This window comes from Bombus affinis, chromosome 7 (genome assembly GCF_024516045.1).
Source record: "Bombus affinis isolate iyBomAffi1 chromosome 7, iyBomAffi1.2, whole genome shotgun sequence".
NCBI classification, from domain to species: Eukaryota; Metazoa; Arthropoda; class Insecta; order Hymenoptera; family Apidae; genus Bombus; species Bombus affinis.
The window spans coordinates 1,380,409-1,398,201 of record NC_066350.1 but is presented as its reverse complement, the minus strand read 5'-3'; the positions used below and the strand labels follow the sequence as shown (position 1 = coordinate 1,398,201).

At 41.8% G+C, this 17,793-nt stretch overlaps 1 protein-coding gene across 1 annotated transcript; it reads left to right on the top strand.

Annotated features, from left to right (window-relative positions):
• Nucleotides 1-2,200: 2,200 nt before the first annotated feature.
• On the top strand, nucleotides 2,201-8,162 carry LOC126918341 (phospholipase D2). Its single transcript, XM_050726132.1, has 15 exons — nucleotides 2,201-2,483; nucleotides 2,988-3,170; nucleotides 3,287-3,647; nucleotides 3,726-3,846; nucleotides 3,908-4,331; nucleotides 4,399-4,634; nucleotides 4,827-5,094; nucleotides 5,167-5,329; nucleotides 5,432-5,695; nucleotides 5,778-6,051; nucleotides 6,118-6,338; nucleotides 6,413-6,649; nucleotides 6,736-6,976; nucleotides 7,050-7,379; nucleotides 7,467-8,162. The coding sequence occupies exons 2-15, from the start codon at nucleotides 3,023-3,025 to the stop codon at nucleotides 7,566-7,568; spliced, it is 3,390 nt and encodes a 1,129-aa protein (XP_050582089.1). The 5' UTR covers nucleotides 2,201-2,483; nucleotides 2,988-3,022; the 3' UTR covers nucleotides 7,569-8,162.
• The last annotated feature ends 9,631 nt before the right edge of the window (nucleotides 8,163-17,793 follow it).

Below are 17,793 nucleotides of genomic sequence, written 5' to 3'. Positions count from 1 at the left end.
TAACTTTGTAATCTATTAATACAATTACATTTAAAGAGCATGTACCTACATGAAGCACTCTCTTACATTGTTTATAAAATGGAATACGTTTATTCAACTCAATAGACAAATCATTTTATATAATTAGTGATGTAGAATCGCATTTACAAATGCCTTGATCTACCAACGTTAATAACTAGATTTACATAATTTATATGCTACATTACACGTATTTACATTACGTATAGAACACGCAGGAATAAAAACACCATTCCAACACGTAGTGTTAATTATGACGCAAACAATTCTAAATCATCTTGCTCAAACAGTTCCATCCCCTATTATTTTGAAATCTGTTATTGCACAAACTAAACTATCATAAAAAATGTTGCGTCATTTGGAGCACGGTGTTTCATCACAAATCCTTGATTAATTATCTAAAATCGTCAAATCTAATGATTTCCTAATCGTTTACAGAAGTGTATTTAATCAATGATTTACAATTATATTCGGCCTTAAATTACCATACCATAAGAAAAGAATTTGCGAAAAGACTTTTCTGTATCTCAATTAATAAGGAGATACGATCATAGGAATAGATAAAAGAATGGTTAAATAATAAGCTTAAATATTTAAGAAAGGTTTTATCATAATTCGATAAAAACTACAGACAACGTCAAGTAAGTTAACAAAAGAATACAAAGAAAATAAAAGATGTTCCTTCTCCTGAATTATTATTGCATTACGCGTGCATTGCATCGCTTTCCCTTGACATTCTAATCCAGGAATAAAATTGATCGTTTGCGTTCCAATTCGAAAGTAGATCGCAAAACTGAACAATTACTTTTCCTAATAATCACACGGCTGCGCGCTTCCTGCCTATACTCCGTAATATAAGAAATATCGAGTTTTCGGATTGCAAGCGTAAAGAGTACATATTATTAACGGAAAATGAGGTTACATGGAACCCTTTCATAAAACGTTCCACTTTTCTTTGTATCCGACACACGCGCTATATATACGTTAAACTCGACTGTTCGAAATAATAATAACAATGTTTGACTGGTTATTGTACGGTGAATGTTTTTGCGATTTCAATGACATCTCGAGTCGAAGTTCTGCACATAAAAGAGCGATTCGATTTTCGGCAAGGAATTGTATCTACATGGATTGTCATGATCTTTTATCGATCAATTCATTTTATATAAACGTATCTTTATATAAATACATTTTTATCAAGGTCAAAATACAAATTAATTTAATAGTAAGAAATTCTGAAAAGAAATTTTTTCTGTAGCCTTCTATAAATTACATTTAGATTATTTTGACACGAACTTTACACAAATATCTTTATGTCTTATTAGTGTCTCCTTTGTTGAAACGTATATATATGTCAATAAATATCAACAACAAGCAGTTATTGTTAAGATGTCATTGATAATAACTATGCATATACATAGATTTTTAAATAATTCTTGGAAAATAGTAGCTGAAGAAAACAACAAATGTGCTAACAATTATTTAATAATATTTAAAGATTTGAATTAGACTTTGATGATGTTTTAGAAACATATCTAAAATTTTTCTGATTTTTAATTAGTATTGTGTGTATCTTACGTAAGTACTACTCGAAATATAATAAACATGAGTAATAGTATATTCATCAATATTGATAAACAAACGAAAGAGATAAACATATTATTAAACCATAATGTCTGTAAAAAAATAATTTATCTACAACTCTACAAAGAAAAAGTAATGTAGTAATTTATTACGTCTTTTAAATAAATCTTCATTTACAAGTAAATATGCATATCAACGCATCACGTATAAGAGAGGACGCTACATATATGACAAACAAAATTCTCAATTCACGTTACGAATAGCAGCGAAAGATTTCACAACATTATTCGTACGTGAAAAAAAAATACAAGATTTTTATTTTGTATATTTGTAAGTACATACATACATATTTTTCTATAGAATTGCTATCTTTGTTGATAAAACAGAATGATCAAACATAGATCATGTCAATGTAACAGAAAATAATCGTCATAAATAAAGTCACGTACTTGTGAAAATTTAATTAGTTAATTTGTGAAATCTATTGGATATTTTTACTTTCAAAATGTAAAATTTTAATAGAAAAAAGTTTTAATAAAAAAAAGAAACAATTTTAAGGTAACGCTTCACACGTTTCAGTAGAAAATATCCATACCGACAGTTCTTAGAGTCCGATCTACAATAGTCAACAAATGTGTATAAGAACAGACGAGATATGTATAAATCGCTTAATCTGTCACATAATGAACAGCGATGAAATCGCTCGTGTAATCAATCAATTATGACGATACCACCTATGATAATGGAATTATCTGAGAATTATATATCAATCTCTTACAATACCATGTAAAATTCATTACCTTAAAACTGTTTATGGAAAGAAGCGATAATATTTATAACCTTAATAACGTGACATGTGACATTTAATAAGTAAATAGGTTGTATCCTTTTATTATATCGTTCATAGTTTTTATCGTAACTTTAAGTTCATATTTTTAAAGTGTACAATATGGAAAAATTTTAATCGATAGATAAATACCCATAAACATGTAATGAAACAAGTCTGGCAATTTACTTTAGTTTTGTTCCTGTGAATTACATCTGTCGAATTTATAGTCAATATTCTAAACCTCTCCCGCGCGCATTAGATCATTCTCTTAATCAAGAAAATACATTAGTTCTTTGTCATCACATTTTTTTTGTTCCACCATATTACTACTTATCTATTCACCTATCTATTAATGATGTACATATTCGTCAGTGTTTTATTCTTAAATAACTTCTACTGTTATATGTACTATTTCTCATTAATAAAGATAATTTGTGTAACGTAAAAAAATTATTTGATATTGCAAGAAACAGGAGTATAATGTAAAAGTTATTATAAGTTGAAGGCAATGAAAAGTACACTGTGAAACTAGTTTAACTTAATTACATATGTTTAGTTATCTATTGATAATTTTGTAAAATACTGTTAACAATGTCTGACAGTATTTTAAACAAAAAAGCTGAGAATTGTGTTTCTCATGATCCTGAATATGATGATACATTGGGTGTACCTGATTCATTAGAAATTACTATAAATGAAAGTGAAAATATTAATTCTAATAATGATACTGATAATAGTGGTGAGTTTATGACTTTGGTTTGTTATTTCTGTGTTATTTAACTGACTTCCTTTAAAAATAACATTCTAACTATGTTAGTAAAATATATTGTGCATTGTTTACTTTATTTAAACTAGAACGTCCTGGTGTGATACCTTTCTCTGCTATACACGACTTACCAAAAAATTTTAAAAGCCAGTATCGTAATGTTTTTATTCCTGGTGAAGAAGTGCATGTGGACATTATAGACAATGAGCGTAGCGTAACAACACATCCATTGAATCCAAATTTGTATACTATTGAATTTAGGCATGGACCATTTATTTGGACAATTAAGAAACGATACAAACATATCCAAAATTTGCATAATCAATTGAAAATATATCGCACCAGTTTAAATATACCTTTCCCAACTAAAAGTCACAAAGAAAGAAGAACTAGTTTAAAAAGTTTGGGTGATACAAAAGAAGGGAAAGGTTGTAAAGGTGCACTACCAAGGTATAACGATACATAAAAAAAGAAAATACATTTATTTATTGTAAATGACCAAAAAATGGGACAAACTATTTTTTTCAGATTTCCAAATAAGCCTGATGTTTTAGTACCTTATGAGCAACTAGAACATAGGAAAAAAGTATTAGAAGAGTACTTAAATAATTTATTAAAGATAAAAATTTATTTGCACCATCCAGAAACAGTGAGTTAATAATTTGCATTTATTTATGTAATGATTACTAACAAGTGTAAAACATTTTCAGGTCAATTTTTTAGAAGTCTCACATTTGTCATTTATAGAAGATTTAGGAATGAAAGGCAAAGAAGGAATTGTTTTAAAACGAACTGGATCAGGTGCAAGAAGTAGATGTAACTTTTGTGGTCTTCTTGAGGGCATGTGTTGTATTAGATGTACTCATTTCTGCACATTTCTATGTAGGAAATGGCATTCTCGACATCTTGTTGTTAAAGATACTTTTATTGCCTATATTGAACCGAAAAGTGGTAGCATAAAATCAGTGATTCTAATGGATAATGGTTTCGGAATCAGTTTTGGTCTGTATACAACAGGGTTAAGAAATGGTATACAAATAGTAAATCTCAGTAGGCACATACTAATTAAGTGCTGGACAAGAAGAAAGGCCAAAGAATGGCTGGAATTCATACAAGAAGTTAGTAACAGGGAAGGTAAGTTCTTTGACTAGTGCGTAACGTAAAACTTTGAAAACTTAATTAATAAGTTATGTTAGCACAGGTCGAGACTTTATACAATCGAATCCGCACAACTCGTTTGCACCTTATCGTTCCCCTATTCCAGCCACATGGTTTGTAGATGGATCAAGTTATATGTCTGCTGTTGCAGACGCATTAGAAGATGCAAAAGAAGAAATTTTTATTGCAGACTGGTGGTTATCACCTGAAATTTATATGAAAAGACCAGCTATTCATAGTGATTACTGGCGATTAGATAAAATTTTAGAAAGAAAAGCTGTGAGTATATCATTAAAAACATTGTGTTTATTAATTATTCATATTAATATTTTTAACACTCTACCTTATTAATGCTGACAAAAGTTGTGGATTCTTGGTAAGGCTAATGTAATTTTGAATATAACATATAATGCTGTCAAAAATTGAAAGAAATCACGTGTATATGTTTATAATAATCAATTCTTTATTTAGTTTGAAGGAATCAAAGTATATATAATGATCTATAAAGAAGTAGAAGTTGCACTGGGCATAAACAGTTTTTATAGCAAACAACGGCTAGTTGAAAAATGCCCCGAAAATATAAAAGTATTACGTCATCCAGATCACGCGCGAGTGGGAGTGTTTCTGTGGGCACACCACGAAAAAATTGTAGTTGTTGATCAAAGTATTGCTTTCCTTGGAGGAATCGATCTATGTTATGGTCGATGGGACAACAATGAACATAGATTAATAGACTTAGGTACATGATACTTGAAATTAAATACCGATCATTGTTATTAATTGCATTTAATTTTATTGTTCTCAATTACAGGCAGCACCCATCATTCCAGTATTTATATTCCATCTAAAGGTAGATTTACCAATACAAGCAGTAAAAAGGTATCAAATGCCAATATAAATAAGCATGTTTTATTACCATTGGCTATTGCAACTAACACAGTTGTAATGGCTACTACCAAGTCTATACCTGTGTTGTAAGTTTCTTACTTATTATTCTTCATAAATTTTATATTTCAAATTTTCTTTAAGTTTGGCTCAGCTACTCATTTTATTTTATTTTTTGTTTTTTTCTTTAGGCCAATTATAAATAATAAGACGTCAATATCGCCATTCTCGACATCACAGTTAAATGCTGGTGATTTATTACTATTACAACCAATAGAAGAATCAGATACTATGAAATGTGATACACCTAATCTGGAACGTAAAAATTTATTTGGAATGGCAAAAAACACCATGGATAGAATGAAACACAGTATTAAGTTAAAAAGACAAGAATTAATTAATATGGTGTATAATCCACACGAAGAAGATAGTGATGAGGAGAATGTTATGACTACGTAAGTTCATACTTCAGAAAGATATTTAACAAAAACTGAATATATTTTTACACCAACTAGAGAATATCACTGACATTTTCAGCTATACAATGCAAACTCCAATTGAAACTAGTCAGTCACTAGCATATAACGAAGATGAAGTTTCAGAATATCCAGGTGTGGCTAAATTATGGCTGGGGAAAGACTATGTAAATTTTATTGTTAAAGACTTTAATGATCTCGAAAAACCTTATCAAGATCTAGTAGATAGAAGCAATACTCCCAGAATGCCATGGCACGATATAGGAGTTATGGTACAAGGTGCAACAGCAAGAGATGTTGCCAGACATTTTATTCAACGTTGGAATGCAATTAAGGCAGGTACTTTCTAATTTTATAACAATCTAATAATTAAATAACATTTATATAATTTATATTTGTAGATGGAAAAAGCAAAATTAAATTCATGTTATCCATTTTTGCTTCCAAAAACGTACAATAATTGCAGTAGCTCTGTACCATTTATTGAGAGATCTACTATACACAACGTCAACTGTCAAGTATTAAGATCAGTTAGTTCTTGGTCGGCTGGTTTTCTCGACTCACAAACAATAGAGCGAAGTATTCAAGAAGCTTATATTGAGGCTATTAGTAAAGCAGAAAGGTGAAATTAATTTTTAAAAACATGAAAAATGATTAATTGACCTACTGTTTATAATACACATTTTTTTATTTCAGGTATATATACATAGAGAACCAATTTTTTATAACGCTTGCATCCATGCAACGATCTGCAGTAAAAAATCGTATTGGAGAAACATTATTGAAACGCATTTTAAGAGCACACCGTGAGGGTGCAGTATTTAGAGTATTTGTAATAATGCCTTTATTACCAGGTTTTGAAGGCGAAGTTGGAGGACCAACTGGTACTGCTCTACGTGCTATTACTCATTGGAATTATGCTTCTATATCAAGGTAAAAGTTCTGTTATAAAATTAAACTGCAACTAAGGATGAAAAGTGAATGAGTTGAAAAATTAGAAGTATTTGTATTATAAATAGGGGTAAAGATGCTATCTTAAGTCGGCTAATTGAAGCAGGAATAGAGGATCCTAGAGAGTACATTACATTCCATGGTTTAAGGACGCACGCGATGTTAAATGGTACATTAGTGACAGAATTAATATATGTTCACAGTAAGCTATTAATTGTGGATGATAATACTGTCATCTGTGGTTCTGCTAATATTAATGATAGAAGCATGACAGCAACAAGGGACAGCGAAATTGCAGTAATAATTCATGTAAGTATTATTTTAACTGACTCAACTGTGTAATTTTTTATCATTTCAATATTAACTATTCTATAATTTACAGGATCAAGAATTCGAAGAAGGAAGAATGAACGATATACCGTTTCCTTGTGGTAAATTTGCAGGATCATTGCGGAAACAATTAATTTCTGAACATTTGGGATTATTTAAAACAAATGAAGATATAGATGTAACTGATATAATTAAAAAATCATTCTACAAAGATGTATGGTGTGCTAGGAGTAATCGAAACACAGAAATCTATGAAGAAGTATTTCATGTTATTCCGACAGATAAAGTTGTTAATTTTTCTATGTTAAAGCAATATCAAGATAAGGAGCCACTTTCTTCATCGGATACACTTTTGGCCCAAGAAATGGTTGAACAGATTAAGGTATAGTTTAAAAAAATTGTTATTATTATTATCATTATTATTATTATTTTAACAAACTTTATCTTTTCATTTTTAATTTTATTTTAGGGTCATTTAGTAAACATGCCATTGCACTTTTTATGCAATGAGGATCTGAAACCAGCTGCTGGTACAGTAGAAGGAATGATGCCAACAGCACTGTGGACTTAAATTTTTGACATTCGAATCCAATATTAATGAAATTAGTGATTTTAATATTTTTTACAATTGTAACAAGTTAATCTATTTCTAAGTATTTTATTGACCAAAGTACAAACGATCACTCTGTGCTTATGACTAGATATTTCATTATATGTATAAACTGCTAAAACTAAGGTTGTATATCACTATTACTTAAAAGCATTTAGAATATCTGAGAGCATAAAGAATTAAGACGAATAAAATGCTAATGAAAATTCAGGTCAAGATAATACTTGGATTGTTACTTACGCATTAAATTGATTATAATTGTACTTTAACATTCCATAAAATCTAACTCTTTCAAAGAGGAAACGGGTTATCAATGTTGATGTGGTAATAGTTAATAATTTGAAGATAATTTTATTTCATTAATTATTTAATATGCTCAAACGTCTTTTATTAATAACATCTTTTATAAAAATTCTCATATGAATATTTAAGTTTTAACAGTGTGCCTTTTTAAAAGTTGAATTTTATATTATAACATTTATTTTATAATACTATTTATTTGTATTAAACGATATATAAAATAAATATGACATATATTGTTCTTTACCAAGCTAATATTCTTATTTCTTTATATCTCTCTTACGATTATTCCATATAAATATTTAATGAATCATTTTTGTATTTCAACTTATCTGAATAGCCAGAAGTTTGAGAGTCAACGTAATCAATATTGTGCTGTATAATTATGTGTTCGGATTCAAATTTCCAATTTCTAATGTCAAATCGGTAAAACACGCAGACTCAAAAGAGTATGGCAAAGTCATAGAACACCTGAAGACAAGCGTAAGCTAAATAACGCAATAAGGAAACTAACCAAAATCCTTAAAAATTACAAAAATGACTGTTTTCAAAAATATCTTGCTAATCTGTCTCCCACAGCTAACTCTAACTACTCACTATGGAAGGCATCCAGGAAACTCACTCGTCCTCCGTAAATAATCCCTCCAATTCGCTACCCGCAAGGTGGATGGGCGTGTAGCGTGGCTATACAAAAAGCCAACTTGTTTGCAAGTCATTTAACTAATGTCTTCAAACCATATTCCTCCACTATTGCCGCGAAAATAACGGAATACTTGCACTCTCCCTTCCAGATGTCTTCTCCTATTGAACCTTTCTCATCTCTGGAAGTTATAGAATTAATCCGTCGCCTAAATCCCAGGAAAACATCGGGACATGACCAGATAAGTAACAAAGCTATCAAGGAGCTTCCCATAAAAGGGATTGCTCTCATCACTTCTATTTTTAATGCAGTTCTTCGCTTTGGATACTATCTTAAGTCTTGGAAAATATTATTGATTACTCTTATCCCTAAACCTGGAAAACCAATACACGAAACTAGCTCTTATCGTTCAATTAGTCTTCTACTCACTTTGTCCAAACTATTTGAGAAGATGCTAACGAAACGACTCCTTCCACTCCTAGAGGATTTGAAAACAATGCCAGATCATCAATTCGGTTTTCGGAAGCAACATTCTACGATAAAGCAAATTCATCGTCTAACTCATAAAATGAACCAAAATTTAGAAAAGAAAAAATATTGATCTGCGGTATTCCTGGACATTCAGCAGGCGTTCGACGAAGAGTGGCATACAGGACTTTTGTTCAAACTAAAGAAAATCCTACCACACTCCATCTTAAAATCATATCTAACCAATAGGCTGTTCATGATTAAATACTTAGACGCTATAACCGCAACATTTCCAATAGAAGCTGGCATACTCCAAGATAGTGTCCTCGGGCCTCTGCTGTTCACTATCTACACTGCCGATTTACCAACTTTAACAGTGTAGCGACACATGATTTAGAGGACAAATCAAATCATGTTATTGTTCTGTCCCGGAGCATCAAGACCATTGGAATACAAGTAACATAAACTCCGGGCAAAACAATGGCAGGCAACCGTCGGGTCAGGACAAATTCAAATTTTTCGACTCTCCTTCGACCAGTATAAATAAACAGACACGTTCGCGGACGATTAGAATATAGTACAATATCGAGCGAGTATTCACGATACCAACAGCGCGATCGAGTACCTCCGCAATATTTGTATCTAGTGACTTTTCAATTCTCCGAAATATATATTAACGAGCTGCGATAGCAATAATTTGTTCTCGTCATTTTCGCACTGTCCCTAAGCGATTAAACCTCTACATTGGTGACCCCGACGTGATCGACGTGATACAAGTGAAAGAGGTGACTGTGACAGTGCCACCGAGAGACCAATCATTTCTTTTGTTTTTGTGCCTAAGAATGACGAGTAATCCCGCCGTTGCAGCCCATCCGCTGGTCCACGTGCCTCCAGTAATGCCTAAGAGCATGAGACTATGGTTCAGCATACTGGAAGAGCAAATGGAGGAATCGGACGACGAGAAATTTAGAAGGTTGGTGGAAAAGGAAGAGATCGGCGACAGAAAACCTTCAAAATTCTATCATGATCTCAGAAGACTCGCCGGTCCTCTCGCGTCAGCCAAGTTTATCCTCACTCTGTGGAAGAACCGCCTACCAGCGCGGGTCAGGCGCTTTCTGGCTGGGGTCGATGGCGACGACGTGGCTAGGATGTTGCGGATAGCTGACGAGGTACATGAGGATTACTCAGAGAGCGACCGGCACGCACCTCGTTTGGCGACCATTATCGAGCAGCCGACACATCCTGAGACAACAAGCGAACTCTGGCTTTCCGTCGTCAACGCCCTGAGTGAATAAATAACTCAACTGCGAGCGGAAATCCGAAGTGCGAGCATCGTTCTAGGCGGCGACCCGAACCGGGGAGACGTAACCGGCCGAGATCGAGAGAAAGATCGAGAGAGAGAGAGAGAGATCGGGAAACCCCGACTTTTGCTACTACCACCGAACGTTCGGAGACCGGGCGTACAAGTGCCAGTCTCCGTGCAAATGGATGCAGGGAAACGGGACCAGCCGTCCGTAAAAGCGGCAGACGACGACGGCATGGACTCCCGCAGCATTCTTGTCACCGATAAGGCGACGCTGACGTCTTTCCTTGTGAACACTGGGACCGACATAAGCGTGTATCCCCGCAGCAAAATATACTAACCAACGAACAGATACGAGTACGAATTGTTCGCGGCCAACGGGACGCGGATCCCAACGTACGGCACCATCGCTGTCACCCTCAACCTGTCCCTCAGAAGGGCATTCACATGGCGATTTGTGATAGCCGACGTCCAATCACCTATCATCGGTGTGGACTTTTTGAGCCACTATGGGTTGCTCGTGGTCCCGCGAAACAAATGTCTCATCGACACGAGGACTCAATTGACGGCAAGGGGATACACCGGCACGACGGATGAAGCGTCCGTAAGAACTATAGTCGGTGAATCAGTTTATCATCGATTTTTGATAGAGTTCCCAGATCTAACTCGTCCACCTATTTTCGGGCGAGAGAAGATACGACACGGGGTAGTACACCACATCGAAACCACACCGGGCCCACCAATCTACAGCAAACCCTGTCGCCTGGCCCCCGATCGCCTCAAAGAAGTCAAGATGGAATTTCAAACCACGATCGAGCAAGGAGTGATGCGATCATCGAAAAGTCCATGGGCGTCACTCCTGCATGTGGTACCGAAAAAGGACGGACGTCTGCGACCATGCGGCGACTACCGCGCGTTAAACGCCCGCACCATACCCGACAGGTATTCCCCACCCCATATTGAGGACTTCGCGCAAAAATTCCACGGTAAGCGAATCTTTTCAAAAATCGACCTTACGCGCGTAAGCAGCGTCCGCGCTTACCACCAAATACCAATCGCACCCGAAGACGTACAAAAAACAGCGATCACGACACCTTTCGGGCTTTTCGAAGCGATCAACATGATGTTTGGGCTTCGAAACGCCGCGCAAACGTGCCAGCGATTCGTAGACGAAATCACACGAGGTCTCGATTTCGTCTACGCGTACATAAACGACTTCCTAATAGCGTCCGAAAACGAAAAGCAACACCGCGAACACTTGCGAGTTTTGTTTCAACGTCTCGACAAATATGGGGTCGTGATCAACCTCGCGAAAAGTGAATTAGCGAAATCAAATTTCTCGGTTACACGGTTACCGCTGAGAGAATAAAGCCACTAGCTGAACGCGTCGACGCTATAGTTAAAGTATCGCTACCCGCAACCGCTAAAGACCTACGAAGGTACCTCGGTATGATCAACTTTTACCGACGTTTCATACCGGGGGTCGCGAAAATTCTTCAACCACTCAACGACTTGTTAAAAGGCACAACGAAGCGCAACGCATCTATCGAGTGGTCCGAACAAGCCAAAAATAGCTTCCGCGAGTCGAAACGCGCCCTAGCTAAAGCGACAATGTTAGCGCATTCGGTTCCCGGCGCGCCTGTTAGCCTCACGGTCGACGCATCCGATTATGCTATAGGAGCAGTACTGCAACAACGCGTAAATGATACTTGTTAACCGCTAGGGGTAAATACGCGTAAATGATACTTGTAAACTCCGGGTAAAACAATGTCGCCGTTACAGGCAACCGTCGGGTCAGGTCAAATTCAAATTTTTCGACTCTCCTCCGAACAGTATAAATAAACAGACACGTTCGCGGACGATTAGAATATAGTACAATATCGAGCGAGTATTCACGGTACCAACAGCGCGATCGAGTACCTCCGCAATATTTGTATCTAGTGACTTTTCAATTCTCCGAAATATATATTAACGAGCTGCGATAGCAATAATTTGTTCTCGTCATTTTCGCACTGTCCCTGAGCGATTAAACCTCTACAACAGAAATAACCACAGCAAAATTTGCTGATGATACAGCTTTATTAGCATCCCACTCAGACCCGATAATTGCCTTCTCAACTCTCCAGCAAAGTCTTGACTCCATGGAAAAGTGTTTCCACAAATGGCGCTTCAAAATAAATGAAAATAAATCCAATCATATAACCTTCACGCCACGAAAACAATCCTACCCATAGGTGACCATAAATAATATTCCAATTCCAAACTAAGATACAGTCAGATATCTGAGCATGATCCTGGACAGAAGAATGTCATGGAAACGGCACGTCGTAGATAAATCAAAACAACTGAAATCAAAACTAAAAAAATTCTACTGGTTCATTGGCAGACATTCCAACCTAAACATGCAGAGTAAAATAATGCTATATAAAGCCATATTAGAACCTGTTTGGACCTATGGAATCCAACTATGGGGAACAGCGATTAATTCCAACATAGAAATTCTCCAACGATTCCAATTAAAAATTCTAAGATCCTTAATAGACGCACCTTGGTATATACCAACGAAATACATCGCGACCTTAAGATACCCACAGTTAGAGAAAAAATATCAAAATTCAGTAACAGATATAATATAAGAGTTAACAACCACCAAAACCCATTAGTTACCCAACTACTTGACACGACGGATCAGATCCACAGACTAAAAAGATAACATCCTTTGGATTTAAGCATTAGATTCAACTACAATCAGGGGAGCACGAGGCGGGTGCGGGTTCTCAGGGCGTAAGACCACGCCCTGGGAAACCCCGATGAATCTGATGTTCTCCTATAACCGGGCGGTGGATGATCGGCGCCTTGGGCACCCGCCAGTGGCCGATTCGGTGCGGAGAACTTCGGAGAAGTTGGTGGGCCCGTACCTGCCAAGACCACTCACCTCACCTTCTTGTGGGGCTCCCCGTCACGCTGCACCGGCCTTGACCGGGGTAGGGTGCGAAAAAGTGAGTGGCACCAGGATGGAAACTCTAGTTGACGACCTCGGCAATATTGAGAGACTTATGAATACCAAGACGAAACAAAAAATCGTTTACGGTGAAGGGAGGGATACCCCAGTACTGGCGCAGCCGTGGGTTGTAAAGCGGACCCCGCTGCGTCGTCATCGAGCAACCATGGCCGTCGGGGGGGGGGGGGGGGTGAGCCGCCAGGCCCCCGGTCGCGCTCTTGCGTCTGGCGAGGAAGACACGGGAACCGGGGGGATTCGGAGAGGGCCGGAGGAACCCGACGTTACGAACATCGGCCCGGGAACTTCGCGCGGTGGGACGCGGCGGAGGCGGCGGAGGCGGCGGCGGCGGAGGCGGCGGCGGTGGCGGCGCCGGGGTTGGATCCGACGACGAAACGCCGTTCTGTTCTCCCTCTCCGGCCGTTGCGAGGGCACTCTTCTAGCGGCCATACCGCAGGATCGCCGAGCCCGCTGGGGACACCACCTCCGCCGCCAACGGTCGCGACGGTAGCACGGGATGCCGCATGCGGCGGGGGGACATGTCCGCGGGGGATTCGGACTCCGTGCTGCTGCCGGCTCCCGATAAAAGGAAGAAGAGAGGCGCGAGGCGCGGGGCGGACACCGATACCGACACCGACGGCGAGGCCACTATTGTGGCCGCCGCCGCCGCCGCCGCCGCAGCCGCCGCCGCTGCCACCCGCAGCGGTGCCCACGGCAGCGACGTTGCGCGAAGCGACGGGACGGAGACCGGACCGGTCGACAAACAAGCGACCATGAAGAGCGCGAAACCGACACACGGTCAGCAGGAAGAGGATGGCGCATACCTGCGAAGGACGGCGAGCCTTTTGGAGAAAGAGGTCAGCCGTTTCCGGGAAACGGTGGAACGGTTGACCAAAAAACGCGCGGAGAGGGCAGCCGAAGGCCCTAATAACGACAGCGAAGGGCAAAAGGGGGAATCACCTCTACGAAGGGGACGAAAGGTAATGTCCCCGGGGCCCCAATGGAAACGATTATGGGTCCGTCTCCCCCGCCTACCCCGCCTCACCCACACCCCTGGCCAGCGTCGCGCCGTTCCCGCTGTCTCGACGGGCTGGGAGGTAGTGCAAACAACAGGGAAGCGGACAAATTGAGATTCGTTGGCCTAGGACCTCGAGACCTGTTCTCAAGATCCTGTTCCTCCGCAAGTTGGAGGAGTGGTGGCGAGAAATAAAGCCAGTGGGAGCGATCCCCCGGCTACAGATGCTGCCGCCGCCCCAAGAATCGTGCAAGCACGGTCGCGGGCGGCCAGAGACACCTCGCGGTCCACCGTGGAGTCGTCGGCTGACGATTAAGTAGGTAGGCCAGTAAGTAGGATTCACCACCGTCACAGGGGGAGGAAGAGGGAGAGCTAGGCGAAAGAACAGAAAGCCAGCAGTGCAACCTTTTCCAACAGTCCATGCGCCGACCGAGGGCGCGAGATCCGAGGAACGTGTAACGTCGTCTCTGCCGTCATCGACGCTGCGAACAGGGGTCTCGGCACGCGGGGCGACGGCCGGCAGTGGCGGGTCGGAGATAAGGCGAGAGTAACTATGACTCTCTTAAGTCAGTAGTTACTCGGGGGCAGGCAGGATATTGGTCTTGCCTGCCCAAGTCGCACTTCTACCTCCCTGTGGTACCACCGGTAACACGCACACATCCACATCAGCGTGGGGTGTACTCCCCAGGATGTGGCGGCGCGTAGCTAAACGGAGTGCGGCGATGAAGGAGCGAAAGACTACAATCTAACGGTTCCCCGGAACGGCTGCTTGGAGCCGTGAAGTAATGGAGTCGGAAACTATACTTAGGAACTCATTCCTTTGTGCTGTTGACGACCTGGAATGATAATGGACGTGAATTGGATAATGGACGGAAATACAATATCGATTTCACAAATTTTGGCAAAATTCGATAGCAATCAGAATGTAGCCTCGGACGCAGCGCCTCTTGGTCCCGGAGGCGCTGTGGCGGATTTATCCGCTTCGGAGGGGACTATGAATGACGACCAGGCTGTATCCCCGGCTATGAGCTTAGTTATGGTGCCGCTCGTGGACAATCAGGTTGCCTGTCCAGCATGCGAGAAAAGGAAAGTAAACCTTTTCTTCTTAAATCTGTCGGACCTGGACAGGCACCTAACACAACACCATCCGGATGCCCCGATTTATTGGATCTGCACTAATTGTTCAAAAGGCTTCTCGAAGTTTCATGGGGCTAGGTGCCACATACCTAAGTGTAGTGGCTCTAGCAACCAGGCCATGACAGGAGAGTTTCAGTGCGAGGCCTGTCCCATGAGCTTCGGGTCGCGCAGAGGGCTATCCACCCACGAACGGCATGCGCACCCTGCCGTTAGAAACATAAAAAGAAGGGGAGCGGACTCCCCAAAAGAAACTACTAAAAATTGGAAGGTAGAAGAGGTAGCACTCTTGAAGGGGCTATGGGAGATATACAAGGGTCATAGACACCCTAACAAAGAAATTAGTAAGCACCTCACCACTAAGACTATTGATCAGATTAAATATCAAAGGAAAAAGTTAAACTTAGTTGGTGAGGGTAGCTCCCAAGAGGCTGCTTCATTGGCAACAGAGGGAGGGTGCGATCTCGTTGGTTCAGGCAATGCCAGTTTTGTATCGCCTGAAGGCCGCCGCGAGATAATAATAGACGATGGAGAGTCGCGACGTACAGGACTGGGCGGCCGCATTCGACCTCCGACTTATGAACCAGCACGTGCGTGGCGTGGCGGGGCCACGTCCATAGTGGACCTCACGTGGGCAAGTCGAGCCGCATCCCGCCGTGTTTCCGGATGGGGCGTGTCCCCGGAGGAGACCCTATCGGACCACCTCTACATCTTGATGGAGGTGGCGGTTGGGGGTGCGATGGGCGACCCTTCGCTCGGTACGAGCGGACCAACCGGCCCACCGGGAAGGGGAAGAAGACGAGAACTTCATGGCGACGGCCACTATAGCCGTCGCCTGGTCGGAAGAATCTCCGTCCGACGAGGACGCGGAAGCGGGAGCGACCCGGCTGAGGTGCATGCGATCTGCGATTCGTGTATGCCGCGGTCGGGAGCCCCGCGCCGTGCCGGCGCGGTGTACTGATGGTCCGAGGAGATCGCTCGTATTCGCGAGGCGTGCATCCGCGCTCGGCGTCGGTACACCAGATCCTGCCGTAAGCGGCGGGTGGACGAAGCCACAGTGGCTCGTTTGTACGAGGCCTACCGCGAAGCGCGGAGGCCCCTGCAGCCAGCCATCAAGGAGGTGAAGAGACGGGCGTGGGGCGAGCTACTGGCCAGCCTCGACTCCCATCCCTGGGGGCGCCCTTATAAGATGGTACTGAACAAACTGAATGAGCACCTCCCGCAACGGAGAGCATGGATCCTCAGTTCCTGGAGGAGGTGGTCGGCACCCTGTTCCCGGGAGCGACGGGCGAGGAGGATAGCTGGTTCACCGATGAGGAGAAGCAGGAGCCTTAACCGTCGGAAGAAGAGTCACGTGACACCGCGGGAAGTTGGAGCCCGGAAGGGTCACCGAGGAAGAATTGGCCGAGGCTGTCAAAAGGATCGGAGCACGGAAAGCTCCACGTCCCGACGGAGTCCCGACCCGCCTGTAGAAGGACGTCGCCGGAATCTTGGCTCCGAGATTAATGCGTCTATTTGACAGATGCCAGTCTCGGGGCGAATTTCCCGTTTTGTGGAAAGAGGCAAGGATGGTCTTGCTGCCGAAGCCGGGAAGGTCACCGGACTCGCCTTCCGCCTATCGGCCGGTGTGCCTTTTGGACGAGGCTGGTAAGCTACTGGAGAGAGTGCTGGCGGCCCGTCTCGAGTCGCATCTGTCCTGGAGTGTTCCCGGACTGCACGACAGCCAGTTTGGCTTTCGGAGGGGACGGTCTACGGCAGACGCTGTAGCCTGTGTCCGCTCCCTGGTTGAGGGGATCGAGCGGCGCAGTTACGTGGCGTTGACCGTGTCGCTGGACGTGGTCAACACCTTCAACAGTATCCCCTTGGACAGGATATACCGGGCCCTCGGGTTTCCTCGGGTACCCGCGTATCTGCGAGGTGTGGTCTGGGCATTTCTCTCGGACCGAAGCATCGTCTACACCGTCCGTGGCGGGGGGGATGTCTGAGAGGGCGGTGTACCGCGGGGTTCCGCAGGGTTTCATGCTGCGTCCGCTGCTGTGAAACATCGCGTAATACGCAGTGCTTTGAGCGCCGATGCCTCCGGACTCGGAGCTAGCGTGCTACGCCGACGACACGTTGGTGCTGATCTGGGGCGCGGCGTGGGGCGGAACCGTCCGTCTGGCGGAGCTGGCTGTGGCCCGCGTGGTCGCCGCGATCAAGGGATTCGGGCTGAGGGTGTCCCTTGAGAAGTCCGAGGCAATGTAGTTCTACCGCAGGGTCGATCACGGGACGTCTCCAGCGGGTTATTGCCTGAGGTTGGAGGGGGCTGAGATCGGGGTCGGAACCAAC

Bases quoted from the DNA above. Each gene is read 5' to 3' on its own strand.
- LOC126918341 (XM_050726132.1), top strand. From the start codon at position 3,023: ATGTCTGACAGTATTTTAAACAAAAAAGCTGAGAATTGTGTTTCTCAT. The intron at 4,332-4,398 runs GTAAGTTCTTTG...ATGTTAGCACAG, and splicing joins AGAAGTTAGTAACAGGGAAG to GTCGAGACTTTATACAATCG. The intron at 6,052-6,117 runs GCAGGTACTTTC...TTATATTTGTAG, and splicing joins AACGTTGGAATGCAATTAAG to ATGGAAAAAGCAAAATTAAA.